At 54.3% G+C, this 19364-nt stretch overlaps 2 protein-coding genes across 3 annotated transcripts in view; one reads left to right on the top strand and one right to left on the bottom strand.

Moving 5' to 3' along the window:
* Positions 1-610: 610 nt before the first annotated feature.
* Ckm (creatine kinase, M-type) lies at positions 611-9594 on the top strand. The gene is made up of 8 exons (XM_020172963.2): positions 611-755; positions 2402-2611; positions 3473-3627; positions 4143-4275; positions 6188-6359; positions 7414-7537; positions 8071-8260; positions 9110-9594. The coding sequence occupies exons 2-8, from the start codon at positions 2419-2421 to the stop codon at positions 9286-9288; spliced, it is 1146 nt and encodes a 381-aa protein (XP_020028552.1). The 5' UTR covers positions 611-755; positions 2402-2418; the 3' UTR covers positions 9289-9594.
* Positions 9595-13482: 3888 nt separating this feature from the next.
* Positions 13483-19364, bottom strand: part of Mark4 (microtubule affinity regulating kinase 4) — a 30454-nt gene continuing 24572 nt past the window's right edge. Inside the window, exons 15-18 of one of the 2 annotated variants that reach the window (XM_020172967.2) lie at positions 16927-17205; positions 16688-16767; positions 15682-15726; positions 13759-13967 (exon numbers count right to left, since the gene is read on the bottom strand). In XM_020172967.2, coding sequence (XP_020028556.1) covers positions 13903-13967; positions 15682-15726; positions 16688-16767; positions 16927-17205 — 469 coding nt within the window. In that variant the 3' untranslated portion in view covers positions 13759-13902. Of the gene's footprint in view, positions 13968-15681; positions 15727-16687; positions 16768-16926; positions 17206-19364 lie in introns of both variants that reach the window. The other variant, XM_020172965.2, reaches the window with a different exon arrangement.

The following is a 19364-nucleotide window of genomic DNA, read 5'->3' as shown; positions in this document are numbered from 1 at the left end:
TGTGGAGGGAGGAGGGCAACCACTGCTTCCAACCATAGCCCTGAGTTTCCATCTCTCCAACTCAGCCCAGCCTCAGTTTCCTTCCCCCTCATCTGCCCAGAGGAGGGGCAGCCCAGTGACCCTGGGGTGAGGCTGCCTTGGGTCTCACATGTAGCTTTAGTCACTGCTCTCCTTGGACTTGGGTGGGAGCAGGCAGGTTGCACACCTCTCTGGCTGGGCCTCTGTGTCCTTCTGGGGCACCTGTCCTGGGACTGTTGCAAAATCTCCCCTGGTGTTGGTACCCAGCCAGCAGGGAGGCCCAGGGATGAGCATTTGGTGTGGGTCAAGGCCGTGGGGGGCCAAAAGGGGAGGATGCTGTAGGCTCAGGGCCAGGGGAGGGAGGCTTCTACGTGCCTGGGACATCTAAAAGCACTGTCCCATGTTCCCGGCGGGAGGCCAGTTGTCCCCTGCCAGCCCAACTCAGCATTTGGTCCAGGGATCAGCTTGGTGTGGATGAGGTCTGCGCCCAGCCCCTGGGGCAGCCCATACAAGGCCATGGGGCTGGGCACAAGGCATGCCTGAGTCCGGGGTGGGCAGAGTGCCCAGGCAATGAGGTGAGAGGCTCCACTGCCCTCTGGGCCTTCCTCCCTGGGGACAGCCCCTCCCAGCCAATCTCACAGCCCAGGCTCCCTATATAAGGCCAGGGCTGCAGGCCCTTCCTCTGGGTCGGTGTCACCTCCAGGATACAGACAGTCCCCTTCAGTGCAGCCCACCAGGTACTGCCTAAGAGGGAGTCAGGGTGGCAGCCACAGCTGGGGTCCCCATGGGTGGCTCAGGAAGAGGTCTTATCAGCCCCTCTCATCCTCCTGCACACAGAGCTAATTGTGCATGAGCAGGTGGACCTTGTGCATCCAAGTCCCCCCACCTGTGAGCCTGCCATTGTCACTTGTGGCTTTGCAGCCATATGGGGAAGGATCCGGGAGACACTGAAGATTGTGTGTGCATGTGTGTGTGTGTGTGTGTGTGTGTGTGTGTGTGTGTGTGTGTGTTGGGGGGAACTGGGGTTTGAACTCAGGGTTGTGTGCTTGCAAAGCAGGCGCTCTACCACTTGAGCCATACGATAAAAGGAGTCTTGACAGCTGCCACCTGTTACCCCTGCAAGGGGTAGCTGGGTTAGGCCTCTTCATTGTGATTTGTCACCAAAACTGGGTGCCACAGAGTGGCAAGTGTCACATGTCACTTGCCACTCTATCAGAGACTGCAAAAGAAATGTTGTAGTTTCTTCGTGTTTGTGATTACGTAGTCCCTGTTGTGTCCCTATGACCTTGTGTCTGACTGTTCCTCCATCTCTGTGTGGCCCTGGGCTTAGTGGCGTGACCACATAACTCGATTTCCAGTGGGAGTTGGGGAGGCCATGGCCTTGTGGGTGTTTCTGTTTGTGTGTCTGGGGGTCACCTGCTTTGCCTCAGTGCTCTATCCTGGGGTGTCCCTGGCAGGGATGAAGTGGGGACGCCCTCTGAAGGGAAGGGTTCGGGCTGGAAGCCCAGGATGTCCTTGAGCTTTGAGATCTGGCTGCTGCATGTCCTCCCAGCCACCCTGGTCCACCTGTCCCACTGCTGACTTGGTGCAAGCCGAGCTGGAATGTGGGGTGGGGCGGGTGGCAGAGGAAATGGGGGACAGAGGCGCCAGGATCTAAAAATAACCACTGGTTATTTAAAATAACCAGGGCTTTGGCAAGGGGTTGGGGGCCCTCCTCCTGCCCCACCACCTTGCCCTGCAGTCCCTTCCCATAATTCCCCTTGCCTCTCATCACTGAGCTGAGCATGGGGGTCCCCCACTATCTCTGTGGGAGGGGGTACTCCCACTCATTTCCCAGTTAGGGAAACAGAGTCCCAAGCAAGGGTATTAGTCTTGGGAAGAGGTTTTTTTTTTGTCTTTTCTTTTTTGGTGCTGGGATCAAACCCAGGGCCTCACGCTTGCTAGGCAAGTGCTGTACCACTGAGCTACATCCCAGCCCTGGGTATTAGTCTTGTTGGGCACTGGTGACTCACGTCTGTAATGCCAGCTACACAGGAGGCAGAGATCAGGAGGATCGAGGTTCGAGGTTCGAAGTCAGCCCAGGCAAATAGTTCATGAGATCCTATCTCAAGAAAACCCATCACAAAAAAGGGCTGGTGGAGTGGCTTAAGTGGTAGAGCACCTGCCTACCAAGTGTGAGGTCCAGAGTTCAAACCCCAGTACTGCAAAGAAAGAAAGAAAGAAATGTTATTACTATTATGTCATTGAGCTGGCTAGGCTTCCTGCCAAGGCGCAGGGGTCACTTGCTCCAAGTGCACAGCCTGCCTGACCCCCGCATCTCACTGGGCTCTCTTGCTGCAGTTGGCTGGGCATCAGCTCCCTTCCCTGCCTTCCCATCCCCCAGGTCCTCCAGCCGCCACCATGCCTTTCGGCAACACCCACAACAAGTTCAAGCTGAACTACAAGCCTGAGGAGGAGTATCCAGACCTCAGCAAGCACAACAACCACATGGCCAAGGTGCTGACCCTTGACCTCTACAAGAAACTACGGGACAAGGAGACGCCCTCTGGCTTCACCCTGGATGACATCATCCAGACAGGTGTGGACAACCCAGGTGAGCCTCCGGATGGAGCACCGAAGGACCAGAGAGGGGCTGGAGGCTGCCAGCCAGCCCCAGTGTCCCCCCAGAGGGAGCACATTTGTGGGGAAGTGGTGAGACCCCCGATATGTAAACACAGTAAAGGGGTTTGGGACAGGATGGGGTGCACAGTGAACCACTCACACAGTTATAATGCAACCCCCTGGGCCCCAGTTACCTCACCTGAAAAATGGGCACACATTCTGGAAAAACACCACAGTCCATTCACATCCGGGGCTTGGAGTGGAGCCTGGCATGATATGTGCACACTTACATGATTTTTTTTTTTTTTTGGTGGGAGTAGGGTTTGAACTCAGGGCCTCCTCTTGCTAGGTAGGCACTCTGTAGCCCAGGCTGGCCTTGAACTCATGATCCTTCTGCCTCAGCCTCCTGAGTGCTGGGATTCTCTTTTAAATTTTGAATTTTTATCATTATTGAGTTGTGTTGGTGCTGGGGTTCGAACTCAGGACCTCGTGCTTGCTAGGCAGGTGCCCTGCTACGTAAGCCACGCCCCCAGGCCGTAAGCGGCTCCTTCAAACATCGTATCTTCACCCTCCTGACGCTGATCGCCCCAGACTCGCGGCGTTTTAGGCTGAGATGCCATGGTCCGGAAACACCGAAATGCTAATATTTTCGGCAGCGCGATCCTTGTCCCCAAGGCCCCCTTGTCCTTGCCGCTCCCGGCCTTTCCTCCCCAGTCCGTCCCCTGGCTTCCGCTTCTGACTTGGAGGTCCTGAGCCTGCGGATGGGCGGGTCGCACGCGCACTTGCCCTGCCACCGAGATCCCGGGCCTGCCTGCTGGGGACCAGCACCTCTGACCTCGGCCCGACCCTCCAGGTCACCCCTTCATCATGACCGTGGGCTGCGTGGCTGGGGACGAGGAGTCCTACACGGTCTTCAAGGACCTGTTCGACCCCATCATCCAGGACCGGCACGGGGGCTTCAAACCGACGGACAAGCACAAGACCGACCTCAACCACGAGAACCTCAAGGTCAGCGGCCCCCACGGCGCGCTTCGCTTCTGGGGACAGAGGACAGAGGAGGGGACACGGAGATGGAGGGGCAGGGGGAGCCAGAGGCAGAGCTAGGGGAGCAGAGCCCGGAGGGCTCAGGGGAGAGGCAAAGGAATGCGCGGAGCTAAGAATCAGCCTGGCAGACCCAGGATCTGGGAGAGACCCCCGAGAGGTGGAGGGGCTTGGGAGGATCTTGGGGAACCCTAAGATTTGGGGGAGACCCCAGAGATCTGGGGGAGCCCAGGGAGATCTGGGGAAGATCACAGAGATCCAAGGGAGGCCCAAGTATCTGGGGGGAGCCCCATGGAGAATCTGGGGGAGACCTCAGAAATGTGGAGACCTGGGGGGTGGGTCTTAGGGAATCCTAGGATCTCGGGGAGACCCCAGAAATCTGGGAGGGGACCCAAGAGGATCTGGGTAAGACCCAGAGACCTGAGCACACTGGTGCTGCACTCCGGAGAGTCTGCCAGCCCTGACGCCACACTGCTCCCCAGGGCGGAGACGACCTGGACCCCAACTACGTGCTGAGCAGCCGCGTGCGCACCGGCCGCAGCATCAAGGGCTACACGCTGCCCCCGCACTGCTCCCGGGGCGAGCGCCGCGCGGTGGAGAAGCTCTCCGTGGAAGGTGAGCCCGGGGGGCCCCAGCCCCCCATAGATCGGAGTGCGTGGTAATCAATGGCTGGCTGCATTTACCTGCATTGAACAGCTCTAGGATCTCATATTCATTCATTCATTCAACAAACATTGGTTGCCATAGCCCTGTGTGGGGAGGGGGCTCCTCCACAAGCATGGGGACAAGGTCATTGCTGCTCTGGCAGAGCTCTCCATCTGGTGGAGAGGTAAGAGGAAGCAGAAACCAACAAATGAACAATTCAAAAAGTGCCCAGAACCAGAGAGAGGGAGAGAGGGAGAGGGAGAGAGAGAGACAGAGAGAGAGAAAGAGGGGGAGAATAGCTGTAAGCAGCTTCCCTATAAAGGAGGAGTTGTGACCTTGGCAGGAGGGAGTCTGCCTTACTGTAGGTGCCAAGACCCTGAGGTGCACTGTGGAGCAGCAAGGAGACCAGTGTGGCTGGAACAGAGCCAGGGCAGAGCAGGGGATAAGGTCAGACAGGCATGGATGGTCAGACTGCTACCTTGTAGGCTGGCCAGAGGGCTTTGAATTTGGGTGAGGCATGGAGGGTGGTGAGGAGAGAGGTCAGGTTCACACTTAACGTGGATTCCTCTGGTTGCTGACTTTGGCTGTGCAGGCAGTGGTGGGACCAGACAGACCTTAAGGGGGAATGGACGTGGTCCAGGCAAGGGATGAAGAACAGGAAGAAAGAGTGGGTGTGTTTTGGAGGTAGAGCCACCAGGGCCTGTGGCAGCATGACTCTGGTTAATATTTAACAACTGGCGTTTAGGGACAATTGGCTGGGTGTGGTGGTACACAACTGTAATCCCAGCTACTCAGGAGGCAGAAGCAGGAGGATCACAAGTTCAAGGCCCACTGGGACAAAGTTAGTGAGACACTTTCTCAAAAACAACAAAAGGGCTGGCCATGTGGCCCAGTGGCAGAGCACTTCTTGAGCATACATGAGGCCCCAAGTTCAATTCCAGTACTACGGAGGGGAGAGGGGGGATCCCTTATTTGCAGTAACTGTGATGTAAATTCTCCTACTACAACCAATTTTAAGCTGTCAGGGTGACGTCACACAGACATGAGAATAAATGCCATTACACACTATTTCCTCCACACAGGTACAAGAGACGAAAATAACTAACGTTACATAGGACTGGGGTGTGGTGCAAAAGGTGGAGCAAGCGCCCGGAGGCCCTGAGTTCAATCCTCAGTACCGCCAAAAATAAGTATACACAGATATAATTATTTAAGTAATAAAATATATATTACATAATAATCATGTAGTTTATTATAAAGCATAAAATATATATAAATATGTATTACAAATATATATTATCATGTATCTGTGCAAGTGTATTCTTTGTGCACAGAATATATATTTTATCTGTGTGAATATATGTATATCATATAGACTATTTTAGGATACGTTTTACTAGGAGCTCCTCAAATAAGATCTTAGGTGGTGATCATCTGTCCCTTGCCTGTGGGTTTGTTGGTTGTTTGGGATTTTTTGTTGCTTTTCTTTTCCTTTTTTTTTTGGCAGCACTGGAGCTTGAACTCAGGGCCTCACACTTGCTAGGCAGGCGCTCTACCACTTGAGTCACTTTGTCAGCTCATTGGCTTTAGTTTGTTGTCAGATGCCAGGGCAGGCCTCAGACACAATCCTCATGCCTTGGGTTTGGAGTAGCTGAGGTCACAGGCATGTGCCCCACACCCTGTTGGCTGAGTCTGCTTTCTGTTTCTGGGGGCCTGGGTGGATGGGGGAGAGGAACAGATTTAGGGGGCAGGTCATGATTTCCGGTGTAAACATCCATGAGATCAAGGCCAAGACCACTGGGGCAGCAGTATGGGGTCCCTGGGATCCCTGTCCCAGCTGCCATGGGACAGGCTGCTGACCAGACCCTCCCATGCCCCTTAGCCCTCAACAGCCTGACGGGCGAGTTCAAGGGCAAGTACTACCCTCTGAAGAGCATGACAGAAAAGGAGCAGCAGCAGCTGATTGATGACCACTTCCTGTTTGACAAGCCCGTGTCCCCACTGCTGCTGGCCTCAGGCATGGCTCGAGACTGGCCTGACGCCCGTGGCATCTGGTGAGGCCCTTTGTCCCTCGGTTCACTCTTCCCCTGGTTTCTTTTAGTCCCCCATGACCCTCTTCCACCAAGTAGAGACCATGATCTTACCCTCCAGCCCTGTCTAGCCTGCCTAGGCTTGAGCTGAACTCCCTGGGCTCAAATCCCAGCTCTGTCACTAGCTGTGTGACCTGGCATGCCTGTAATCCCAGCAACTCCGGAGGCTGAGGTGAGATCAGAAGTTTGGGATCAGCGTGAGCAACGTAGGAAAGCACCGTCTTAAAAAAAAAAAAAAATTCATTCAACTGTGCCTTTTTTTGGCGGCACTGGGGTTTGAACTCAGGGACTTCACCTTGAGCCACTCCACCAGCCCTTTTTTGTGAAGGGTTTTTTGAGATAGGGTCTCACAAACTGTTTGCCCAGGGCTGGCTTTGAACCGCGATCCTCCTGATCTTTGCCTCCTGAGTAGCTAGGATTACAGGTGTAAACCATTGGCGCCCTGCCAATTTCAAATTCTGTGATTCCATGGTTACAAACCTTTCCAGGTCTTCATAGTCTATCATTCTAAGAGGATTTCTCAGATGTTATGATTCAGAGGTGAATGCCATGGGGAAAATGCTCTGATCCTGGGACCAGACGAAGAATTTACAAAAGTTAGCCATTCTGTTCCAGGCTTCTGTTTGCCAAAGATTCTAAGAGTCCAACGGTCTTAAATTATTATTTATTTATTGTCCTGCTGGGGCTCCAACCCAGTGCCTTGTACATGTAAAGCAGGTGCTCTACGGCTTGAGCCACTCCTCCAGTCCATTTTGCTCTGGGTATTTTGGAGATGGGGGATCTTGCAAACTGCACAGGCTGGCCTCCAACCGCGATCCTCCCAATCTCAGCCTCCCATGTAGCCAGGCTTAGTAAGTGCGATTTTGAGGACGCCGATGTCATTTGATGGCCCTCAGCCCGCTTCCCCCCGCGGGGAATTGTGTTTGGGTAATGGGGTGGGAAGGGAAGGGAGTGATGGGATTTCTTGGGGAATGGGGCCCCCGCGGATCTGACTCCTTGGCCTCTTGTCCCACTTTAGGCACAATGACAACAAGAGCTTCTTGGTGTGGGTGAACGAGGAGGACCACCTCCGTGTCATCTCTATGGAGAAGGGCGGCAACATGAAGGAGGTTTTCCGCCGCTTCTGCGTGGGGCTGCAGAAGGTGGGTTAGCGGCCGGAACGCCCCACCCACTTTCCAAGGCCACGCCCTTTTACTGTATCAAGCCCCGCCCCTCCGTACCTGTCCGCCCACTTTCCATGCCCCGCTCTTCAGAACCCGCCCACTCACGTTCCAAGCCCCGCCCTTCGGACCTCCCGCTCCGCTCACGTTCCAAAGTCCCGCCCCAAACCAGGCTCCTCCTCTATCCCCAATGCCAGCCTCTAAGAACTCGCTTTCAGAATCCTCAAGCCACGCCCCGGCCTAAGCCCCGCCCCATTCGTAGCCTGTGCCAAGAGCCATCTTCTAAGAACACCCAGTCCTCAAGCCACGCCCCCCGGAATAGAATCCCGCCTCCATCTGTGTCGTCGGGCCAATCAGCGCACAAGCTCCTCCATCCCCAGTTTTCCAAGTCCGCGTCCTCAGAACCCCGCTTCAGCCCACGTCCTCACGCCCTGTCCCTCCAAATCCTGTCCCGATCGCGGGTGTATTTGGGGGTTCCTGCTGCGCTGACCCTTGGTGCTCTGCCCCCACCTCAGATTGAGGAGATCTTTAAGAAGGCTGGCCACCCCTTCATGTGGAACGAGCACCTGGGCTACGTGCTCACCTGCCCATCCAACCTGGGCACCGGATTGCGGGGCGGCGTGCACGTGAAGCTGGCTCACCTGAGCAAGCACGCCAAGTTCGAGGAGATTCTCACCCGCCTGCGTCTGCAGAAGCGGGGCACAGGTACGGCCCTGCCTCCCCTGCGCCGCGGCGTCGGGGGCGGACCCTTTGTGATGGTGGAACAGGGAGGTGGGACATCCCGGAGTGCCCAGGTGGGTACTGTTTCTTCCTCTGTAAGATGGGCATCAACACGTCTATCTCATAGGAGTTATATGATAACTCACCATGGTTATATGATAGTCACTTTGCATACCATTGGGCCTCCCTTAAGGCCTCAGTTTCCCCACCTGTAAATGGGTATGGTCAGGATTTGACTCCAGACAGTCCGATTGCGGACTTTTTGTTTTCTGGTGTGACTGGGGTTTGAACTCAGGGCTTTGCACTTGCAAAGCAGGAGCTCTACCGCTGGAGCCACCCCTTCAGTCCATTTTGCTCTGGTTCTTTTGTTCTTTTTTTGTTGTTGTTGTTAGCACTGGGGTTTGAACTCAGGGCATCACGCTTGCTAGGCAGGCACTTTTACCACTTGAGCACTCTGCCAGCCCTTGCTCTGGTTCTTTTGGAGATGGGGTCTCGTGAACTATTTGCTCAGGTTGACCTCAAACCACGATCCTCCCGACCTCAGCCTCCCAAGTAGCTAGGATTGCAGACGTGAGCCACAGCGCCCGGCCCAGAGCCCATTATGTCCAATATGCTATATTTTCACGTTGGGCGGTTGAGGAGTGAGGTACCTACCATACAGAAAGATGGGCATGGGGCCCTGGAGTAGACAGACATTAAGAAGGTCTGTGTGGCGGTACCTTGTCACACGGTAAGGCACTCAATACATGTGGCTGTTGCTGTGGACACAGGGCCCAATCCCGGCCCCTCTGCTCCTCTGCTCCCTCCTCATGTGCCTGCCCTCTGTTCCCGCAGGTGGCGTGGACACTGCTGCCGTGGGCTCGGTGTTTGACATATCCAATGCCGATCGGCTGGGCTCGTCCGAGGTAGAACAGGTGCAGCTGGTGGTGGATGGTGTGAAGCTCATGGTGGAGATGGAGAAGAAGCTGGAAAAGGGACAATCCATCGACGACATGATCCCTGCCCAGAAGTAGGCGTTCCGCCCCGGCCCGCCCGGCGGTCGCGGTCAGCTGGAGACCGGCGCCTGGGAGGACCTGGCCGCTGGAGCCCCGCCCCTTCATGTCTCGCTCCGCCCCCTTCCCCGGAGTCCCGCCCATAAAGTTTCATCCCTCGGGGCGTTCGTTCCACTCAGAGTTCCAACCAATGGGCTCCATCCTCTGGATGGTTCTGGCCAATGAAAACCCTGCTCACAGCCTCCTCTGGGTTCCCCAGAGCCCCGCCCACCACCCGGAGCTCTGGCGCTCCATGCCGCGCAATGAATAAAAGCGATGATGGCCTTAGCTTTGCGTGAGAAAGGCATGGACCGTCACACCTCCGAATCATTCACGCTCAGATGTCAGAGTCCATAAGGGGCGGAAGGGACACAGGCCGAGAAAACATCTGAATCTGGCCTGCGGGCCTCCAATTTGAAACCTCGTGTGCATCTCAGCACACCTACCTCTATTATATCGTACTGGTTTCCTTCTGTCGGGTCTGACGTTGATCCCCCATACCTACAAGTCTAAACTTTTTTTTTTTGGATCGGGTCTTGCTCTGTAGCCCAGGCTGGCCTCAAACTCACGATCCTCTTGCCTCAGCCTCCTGAATGCTGGGATTAAGTTAGCAGCAGTCTTTTGAATTTATTTTGTTTAAGAACCTGCCGTGGCTGCTGACACTGCTGTTTTTAGTGATCCTTCCAGGCCACACGGAAATCACACCATCTGGGGAAGGCTCATCTTTCCCGTTCTTTTCCCATTATTGTCCTTACAAGTGCCACCTCTATGCCTTTCCCAAGCTCTCCCCTCCTCCCAACCAGCACTGGCGTCATAAGCATCCCGAGGCGGCATTTAGCTACGGGTCTTTTAGAGAGCTTGGTCTCAGGAAAGAGCCAAACGGGAGCTGGCAGAGCAACTGGGGGAGAGAAGTAGGTAATAGAAGTTAATTCATATCTGAACGTGGATTGGTTGTTGGGCATGTCAATTAACTCCATTCAGCCAAACAGACCAAAGCCTCCAGTAAGAATAATGGGTGGGCCCCAAAAGAGACACAGATACCAGGGTGAAGAATGCAGGGCCCTTGGAAACCTGGCTGAGAACCCTAAGAGACAGCGGTTAGGACCCCTTAGGTAGGTAGGCCAGGTGGTGCACGGCCGATGAGATCAGCACTTGTGAGACTGAGGCAGGAGGATAGAGAGTTCAAGGCCAGCCTGGGCTATATAACAAGATCTTTTGTTTAAAAAAAAAAAAAAAGCCCTTAGGGGTAAACAAATTGTTTTACAGAAGGGAAACTGAGGTTCAAGGATGTCCCAAGAGTTTTCAGAATTTCTGAAACAGGAAGGTTAGAAGACGCCTGAAGCTGAAGGGTGGTTGGGGTGTCAGATGCCAGCCAGCCCAGCCCTTAGGGTATTGTCCTTAATTGGAGACCCCCATCTCTTATCCTGGATGCACCCCCCAGGCCACAGAGACCACAAACACTCCAAGGGGACAGGCTAAGCCAGCCAAACCCAGCACAGGCAGTTACCATTTCCTGCCCATTGTGCCTCCTAGGCCTTTTTGCCCCTAGTACTGACCCAGGGCTACCTGACCCACGCCCCCAGCCCTTTTGTTTTTGAGGTAGACTCTCCATACCTTTGCTTGGCCTTGAACTCAAAGATCCTCCTGCCTCTACCTCCTGAGTTGCTAAGATTACAAGTGGGTACCACCACGCCCAGCTTCATAGATCTCAAATCCACCCCTTCACTCCCCACCTGCTGTTCTACTCTGACCTCCTTTGCCCCATCCATCCACTACCCAGCACAAATCTTCCTGACTCTCCCCTGCTCTCCACCTCACCATGGTTCCTCATTGCCCCTGAAAGAGCCCAGTCCCCTTCTAGCAACATTCAAGGAACTGCCCACATCTCTAAGGTGACTAAACTCACCCTGAATCACAGAAAGCCTTTCCAGCCATTCTACATTTACTTCCCTGTCTAGAATACAAGTCCCCACCTCTCCTCCTCCAGGAAGCCCTCCCTGACTGGGGCAGGCGCCTCTCTGGACTCTCCTACACCACCCTGACCACTGTTAATTAGAAAGCAGGACTGGGGCTATCCAAGCATAGAAGACACTGTTAGGGCCAAAAGCCACTCCCTGCACCAAGCCCTTCCCAGCTTACCAGGGATTTGCGAGAAAGTCTAGCCTGGCTGGTGGAGTGGCTCAAGCAGTAGAGTGCCAACCTAGCAAGTATGAGACTGTGAGTTCAAAGCCTAGCGTTGTACTGCCTTCCCTCCCTGCTTACTTCTGTCCAGCTAACATTCCTCTCATACTCATGTCTGACCTTCTGCGGAGCCTAAGTGCAGCTCAGTGGGCCTGGCCACTGTAGCCACCATGACTGGCTCTGGAGTGATCACATGACTTATCTGGGCCAGACTCTATCTGCCCCAGTCTTTACTGGAAGCTGGCAAAAGAATCTTTCTCTGCAGAACCTAAGGGCAGACAGAAGCTTGAAACCACTGCATCATCTTACAATGAGTTAAATTTACACTAATTAAAGCAGAGATGAGATGACCTGATGCCTGGATGCAGCCATACCTGAAGTGGGGTTTTTGTGTGTGTGATGCTGGGGTTTGAACTCAGGGTCTACACCGAGTTATGCAACCAGCCGTATTTTTGTACTTTTTTTTTTTGATAGGGTCTCAAGAACTACTTTGCCCAGGTTGGCTTTGAACCGCAATCCTCCTGATCTCTGCCTCCTGAGTAGCTAGGATTAGAGGCGTGAGCCACCAGCACCAGGCTACCTGAAATTTTTTTTGTGGGACTGATATTTGAGCTCAGAGCTTCATGCTTGCAAAGCAGACACGATACTGCTTAAGCCACACCTGTCAAGCATCTGTTCTGGTCATTTGGAGATGGGGCCTCATAAACTACCCCCAGGGCTGGCTCTGAACCGCTGTCCTCCCAATCTCAGCTTCCCAAATTGCTTCGCCACTGGCTTCCAGCTTCATGCCAGAAGTCTTAAGTGACATAAGCCAGCAAATACTGTTTGCTTTAAGCAGTGTCGATGGATTGTTAGGCCCAATACAGCATTTTGTTGTTCTTTGAAAGGATCTGGCTATGAAGCCCAGGCTTAAACTCGCAATCCCGTCTCATCCTCCCAAACTGGGATTATAGACGTGTGCCACCACACCTGGCTAATACAGCATTTTTCTTATTCTGCACACACACCGAACATAGTAGCCACACTGAAATTGGTTCTCTGAAGTGATGCCATGCACTTCCAGTTCCTTCTAGGCTTTTGCTAGCATCATACCCAACGCCTGGGCAACTCCTACTCATCCTTGAAAACCCAGCTTCAACATCAGTTCCTGGGTCTTCTTTCCCAATCCTGCTTGGGTTCTTTTCTGGGTTCTCTGGTGTTTGTCCCCCATAGACAGGGACTGCCGTCTTGGTATCCAGCACTGGGCCTGGCATGGAGTCGGCACCGCTCAGTGACTGTTTATTGAATAAATGTACTATTGGAGAAGGAAGAGGCTTCAAGTCCAGTGTAACATGACGGGCAGGAGTGAGTGGACAAGTGTGTGTGGGGGGCTGAGTTCTTTTCTGCCCTCTTCCATGGTCATCCTTGCCCCTCCCATCCCACCCCTCCCATTCTGCAGATGAGAAAACAGGTTCAGCAAGAAGTTCTGGCCAAGGTCCCCCACTTCCTCAGCTCACCTGTGGGGAGGGCAGGCAAGGAAAACCCCAGGTTGGTGGGGGTGGGGAGGGGGCTCTCCTACTTTATTGGGCAACAGGCTGCAAGTGAGGGGCTGACAGGAGGGTGGGGGTAATAACTTAAAAACCGAGGTGACAGCGGCAGCTCCCCGAGAGACCTCTGCAGAGGGAGGGGCTATTTACAGGGATTTGTACAAAGTGCCCCGCGCCAGCCTGGGGCAGGAAAGGGGTTCAAGCATGAGGGCTGGGAGAGGAGAGAATCTGCCTCTCGACCCCCACTCTCAGCTCGTCTCTAGGCTCAGCAGCTGTTCCTGCCCAAGGACTCACTCTTGAGCTGTTGGGAGGAATGAAGTTTCATTTCCCTTCCTGCCCCTGCCCTGCCCCCAAAGTCTTGTCAGGTGTCCCACGGCAGGGTGATGGGGGTCAGGACTGGCTGGAGGCTCCAGGAGGGTGCCAGCTCCCCCACTAAGCCTCCTCATCCCTCTCTCTTGCCAAGTGGCCCTGGAGAACAGCAGAGGGGACAATGTGACCCCCAATCTAATCCAGGGAAACCGAGGCGATGACAAAATAGGGGATCCCCTCCCTGTCCCCTTTCCTTCTGGGAAGAGACCAAGGGAGAGGAAGAGGAAGGGACCTGGGCCGTTGGTGGCTCAGAGCTCGAGGTCGTTGGAGATGCGGGTGACCAGGGTGCGGAACGCCAGGGCGGTGCCCGCCACGCGGCGGAAGAGAACGCCCCGCAGGCCTGGCCGGGGCAGTTGGCAGACCTCCACTTCGAAGTGGGACAGGGGCTCGGGCCCGCCCGCACCCCCGTGCAGGCAGGCCAGCAGGAACGGCTGCGGCTGGCGGCAGCGACAGCGCGCGGCCGCCGTGGCCTGGCGCAAAGCTGCCATCAGGGCCTCGGGAGGGCGCGAGCTGGTCAGCTTTACACTCCAGGGGAATCGGAGCAGCCGGGGGGCGGTTTCCGCTTGATCCCAAGGTAGATGGCAACTGAGGCAGGAAGACAGCAGAGGTCAGAAGGGGGAGAGAAGGGAAAGGGTGAATGACAATTCGTCCCACTTCAGGACAGGTGCCTAGCTGTCCCCTCAAACACCATCCTCCTTTTCCCTCCCGTGACAATTTCGGCCCCGCCCACAGGTGCCCAGATGGAGATCACATTGCAGACAGGTGGGCCCTTCTCTCTAAATTCTTTTTTTGGGGGGGTGGCGGAGTTCTAGGATTTGAACTCAGGGCCTTGCACTTGCTAGCAAGTGCTGTACTCTTTGAACCACGCCCCCAGCCGTTCTGCTTTTAGTTCACTTTTCAGAGAGGGTCTTGTGCTTTTGCTTGGGAGGCCTGGGACCTCAATTCTCCCTGTCGCTGCCCCCCCCCCTCGAGTATCTGGGATTACAGCAGTGCTGAGGTTTCTGAATTCTGGTATGTGGGCAAAAGTGAGGTGTGTAATTCCTGCCACCTGCATGGGATACTGTGTGCCCTGGACCCTTGTCTGCCCACCTGTGAGCCAACTGGGCAGTGGCCTGGGCCAGCGTTGCCTGTGCAGATGACAGTGGGGCTACCGGGCTTAAGAGCTGGAAGAAACCACATCCCCTAACAACTTCATAGAACACGGTGGCCTTGCCAAATGGCTTGGCCACATGGTTTGGGTGAGAAGTTGGTTTCTGTACTTTTGGTCTCCTGGAACAGCTGAACTATATGGTATCCTAACACACCCAAATTCCGGTAAGGAGAAGTACGTCATCGCTGGGAGACCAACCTCTTCACTCTTCCAGCAGTCCTGTCTATACAAAGTGGTGTTTAAAATTTCCAAGGGTTTTGTGTGCGTGTGTGTGTTTTGAGACAGGGTCTCCCTAAGTAGCTCAGGGTGGCCTTGAACTCAAGATTCTCCTGCCTTTGCTTCCCTGGTGCTGGGATTATAGCTCTACATCACCAAGCCGGGCTTCCAAGGACCTTTTGACTGTCACAATATCTTGGGATGGGAACACTGCCAGCGGCGTTTATTAGGTTGGAAGCAGGGGCAGATCAGGGATGATAAAAATTCTACAAGGTTCGACAGGGCCCTGCACAGAAATGATGCCCCGCTGCAAGCAGCAGTCCCGACCCTGCCTCCCGGGCTCAGGTGGAGTGGCCCCGCCCCTCAGCTCCACGAGAGCGCCTGACTCTGTCCTAGCCAATGAGAGCATGTTCCCCCCCTGACCACCGTGATTGGCTCAAGGATAAGCCTTAGAACCAAACCTGACCAATCAGAATGCTTCACCCTCTGGCAACAGGCATTGGCTTAGAGAAGAGCACGTGACCTGGCAGCAGCCAGTAAGAGCCATCCTAGTATTTGGATGGAACTTCTGGGAAGGCGCAGAGCTGCTAAACTAGAGCAGGACTTGGCGCACCAGAGCGCTGCCTGCTTTGTAAATAGTTTTACTGGGGGCGCAGCGCATCTGTTTTTGTACTGAACACGGCTGCTTTTGCAGGAGAATGGCAGACGCAGCAGGCGTGGCACAGACTGCGTGCCTCTCAAATGCTAAAGTATTTACTGTCCCCTGCAGAGATGGCCACGGGAAGGTGCTCAGGGTTCGTGGCGTGAGAGGCGTCAAGTGCCAGGGTGCAAGGAGGCGTCCTGGGGCATTTCAGGAAGTTAACCTCGGAGGATGCGACATGGGTCCCCTCTATGCATGTAAGGTTAGGTGCTGACGGGGTGTGAGGCACTCACCTTGTGACCTCAGGTCCCCCGATTCTCTCAGGTTCGTCTGCGACCCTGAGGGAGGGGAGGGGACAGACTGTAAATCTGGACACAGGCAGCCCTCCTCCCCTACCCTTGGCTAAGGGGACTCTGTTCAGCCCCGGCTGCAGCCCAGTCCTTCTCCACTGGCTGGAGCTGAGCTGGCGACAGCGGGATCCCAGATCTGATCCCTCCATCCCCACATGGGAGGCTCCCTCTGAAATGGTTAGTGCAGGTCACAGGAAAGGTACTGAAAGATTTGGAGGATGAAAGGAGAGGTGGCAGGTAGACTCATACTTACATACAGGGGCGACAGAGAGGCACACACACGCATACACCGTCTGATGCTCAAGTGACAGGTACCTCCTTAAGAGAGGGGTACCTTCTCCTCCCCATCCCAGGATCCCTCCGCCCTGCTCTACTTTTCTTCTTAGTATTTGTCACTAGGTAGTGAGTGACAACTGGTTTATACGTCACTTGCCGCCTGAGTCCCTTACTAGAAGGTTGGCTGTTTCAGAGCAAGCATTTCTTACATAGCTACTAGGATGGTGCCAGGCACACAATAGGTCCCCCCCAATGAATATTAGTAATGAATAAAAGTAGCAAACATGTTACGTCTTAGTAATACATTAGGAAAGACCTTCTCAAGGCAATGTTCTGAGCTCCGTCCAGACACCTCCTCATTCAGTCCTCACAGAAGCCCTCCGAGGAAGGTTCTGTTATACTATTCCATTGTCCAGAAAAGGAAAGTGAGGTCCAGAGAGGTTGAGCGACTTGCTCAAGGTCACTCAGTTGAGCTGGTGCCTGGACCCCCAGGATCTGACTCCAAGGGGCTATGCTTCTTCTGGCTGCTCTACTGTTTATTAAAGGAGCAGATAAACACCAGATCCCAGGTACAGGTCCTGTACCCAGCTCCCATCCACAGGGCCCTCCTGATGCCCGCGCACGCAGTCAGACATGCAGACAGGGAGGCAGAGCCAGCGAGGGCGGGACTTACTGATCTTGGATCCCTGGGGCAGAGAGGCGCCCGAGACACAGCGGTTAGAGTTCTGCCGTTTAGAGGGATCGAGGGTAACCCTGCAGCATGAGGAGGAAGTGAAGGGTGACAGGGGGTGCAAGGAGGAGGAGGAGGAAAAGGAGGAAGAGAAGTCAGGGTGCAGGAGGCGGAGCAGAGTAGAAGACAGGTTAGACCCAGCCCCCTGCCCCGTCCCACCCCCATCTCCCCTCTCAGCTCACCGTCGGGTCAGTTTGGAGGTCAGCTTGGTGAAGAGGTTGGTGGTGGGGCGCGATCGCCCGGAGGGCAAGGGTGCAGCCTCATGGGCCAGCGTGGGAGAGGCAGGGGGCCCGTTCTGCACACCCCCGCCCCCTCCGCCCCCTGCCCGCCGGTCCCGGACCTGGCCACCATGGAAGGTGCTGCGGATGGTGGAGCCCCGTGCCAGGCGGCTCCTTTCCCCTGATGGGGGAGCCAGGCTGTGACTGGAGGGAGAGGCAGGGGGCACCCGTGGGGTGCCCGAGCTGTGGGCAGAGAAGGATGGGTCAGGGTGGAGCTCCAAGGCAGGCCAGCGCCCTAGTCCCTGTTTCTTTCTTTTCTTTTTTCTTCTTTCTTTTGTGGTACCCAGGACTTGTCACGTGAGCTATGCCTCTGGCCTCTGCTCTGTTGAGTCCCTACACCCCACCCAGGCTGAAGCTCAGAAACTGGGCTGCCACGTTCGGTTCAGCAGGCAGTGCACTGCAGAATCCCATCATCATTTTATTGATTCTGCCTCCTTCAGAGTTACCTCTTATTTAAACTATCCCTTTTTCAAATTTGCCCACTCCAAACTGTCTCCTATTCCAACACTCCTCTCTCCAACTCAGCAGCTGAACAGATTCACATGCATTTTTGGAGGACTCTCTCTCTATTCACCAAACCTTAAGAGTCAAATCAGCTTGACAAAGATTTTGCTGTCTTAATGTCCACTATCCAACCTCAGGCAAGGAATAGAAGTGAAGGTCAAAGGCACCCACAGTCATTACAACTCCTTGAAGGGAAAAATAAAGAGGCAGGGACCCCTTTTCTAACTCCCTCAACATGCTATGTAGGCAGTGGGAGCCCCACTGTCCTTGGACCCTCCTGCAGCCCTTCTAACCTTTCCAGTGCTGCAGCAGAGGGCAGACCTCCAACTTTTCTCATCCAAGCACCCATCAGGCCCGATCCTGCTTGACTTCCAATGTCAGACGAGATTGTAGGGGTGCTCAGGGTAGAATAGCCCTACACCATACCTCTGATTCCTATCTTCCCAGAGCCCTTCAAGACTAGCTTGGCTCTCAGCAGAAACCCTGACTGTAGCAGAGGCAGCTGCCTCTCCCCCATCCTCATGTTCTACTGTTGGTATCCAAACCCCTAAGAGCAGGAGCTCTGCATAAGGTCTCCCAGCCACAGACTACACTCCCCAGCCTCCCTTGCAGCAAGGGGCAGTCATGTGACTCTGCTCTGACCAATAGCATATAAGCAGTGGTGCTTTGTACTATTTCTGGGCCATGTCTTTCAAAAAAAAAAGAATGATGCTTCGCCCTCTACTAGGTCCCCACTTCTTGCTGGTTAGGAAACACTGGCAGTTAGGACAGTGGCCTCAGACCATGGGAGCTCCTATGGAGCTTGGCAGAATCAACCTGGACCCTTAGAAAACCCTCACAGTCTACCTTCATATGCTTCTGTCCCAGAAGCTCAATGTCCATGTTACTTAAGCCACTGTGCCTTCCTTACTGCTTTAAGGAATCTAACTGATCTACTGTCACTTGACCAGAACTGGAAGGCTACGAATTACAGTGGTTACAAACAAGACACTCCAGGGATAGTCTGGAATCCTTGCTGTTTGATTTATCAACTGTGTGTCCTTGGACACATTACTTAACCTCTCTGTGCCTTATTTTCTCAGCTGCAAAATGCAGACAATAGGATTTACTCAGTGTTGTTAGAAGCATTAAGCCAGCCAATGGATGAAGAGGCTTGGCACATAGTTGTTGCTTCATGAATGTTCACTATTATTATTTTTATTTAATAACCACGAAAAAAGCTCTCAGTAACTAATGCCTACAATGGACCAATGACTCTGTGCCAGGTACAGGACACACCTGATCTCTCTCTATTGGATCACTCTCATGGGGCCCGGATGCAGTTAGCATGGGCTCCATTTTACAGAGGAGAAAACATAGGCTCAGAGATGTGCCCAGAGTCATCCTGCTAACAGTGCAGAGGCAAGGCTCAAACTCAGAACAGAGTAGTCACACAATCACGATTGTCACCCAGTGTTACCCTGCCTGTGCCAAACTGAACCACCTACATACATATACACACGCTTATCAGCTGTGTCCCAGATTGCCCGTGTGTGCCAAACCAATTGCATGCCCAGAGGGACAGGAGTGTGGACTCCTGAAGGCCACCCTCTCCTGGGCAGGAGTCAGTTCCCTCTCTTTTCTGAACTCCTCCCTCACTTGGCAGCTGAGAGACCTCAGGCCTTCTGGCAAGCGCCACGCCAATGAGATGCTGTGGAAGTGTGATAACCTGCAGCTTCTCTCGAGTTCTAAAAACAGATCATTCAGAAACTCCATTTGGTTCCCAGGCTTGTGGGTGGAAAACAGGGCAGACTGCGTTCCTGAATGCTGACTAGTTCATTAAGTGGGGGTATCTTCAG

The sequence above is a fragment of the Castor canadensis genome, chromosome 16 (genome assembly GCF_047511655.1).
Source record: "Castor canadensis chromosome 16, mCasCan1.hap1v2, whole genome shotgun sequence".
Classification (NCBI taxonomy): Eukaryota; Metazoa; Chordata; class Mammalia; order Rodentia; family Castoridae; genus Castor; species Castor canadensis.
Note: the sequence above shows the minus strand (reverse complement) of the source record. Positions and strands in the feature narration are given on the sequence as shown.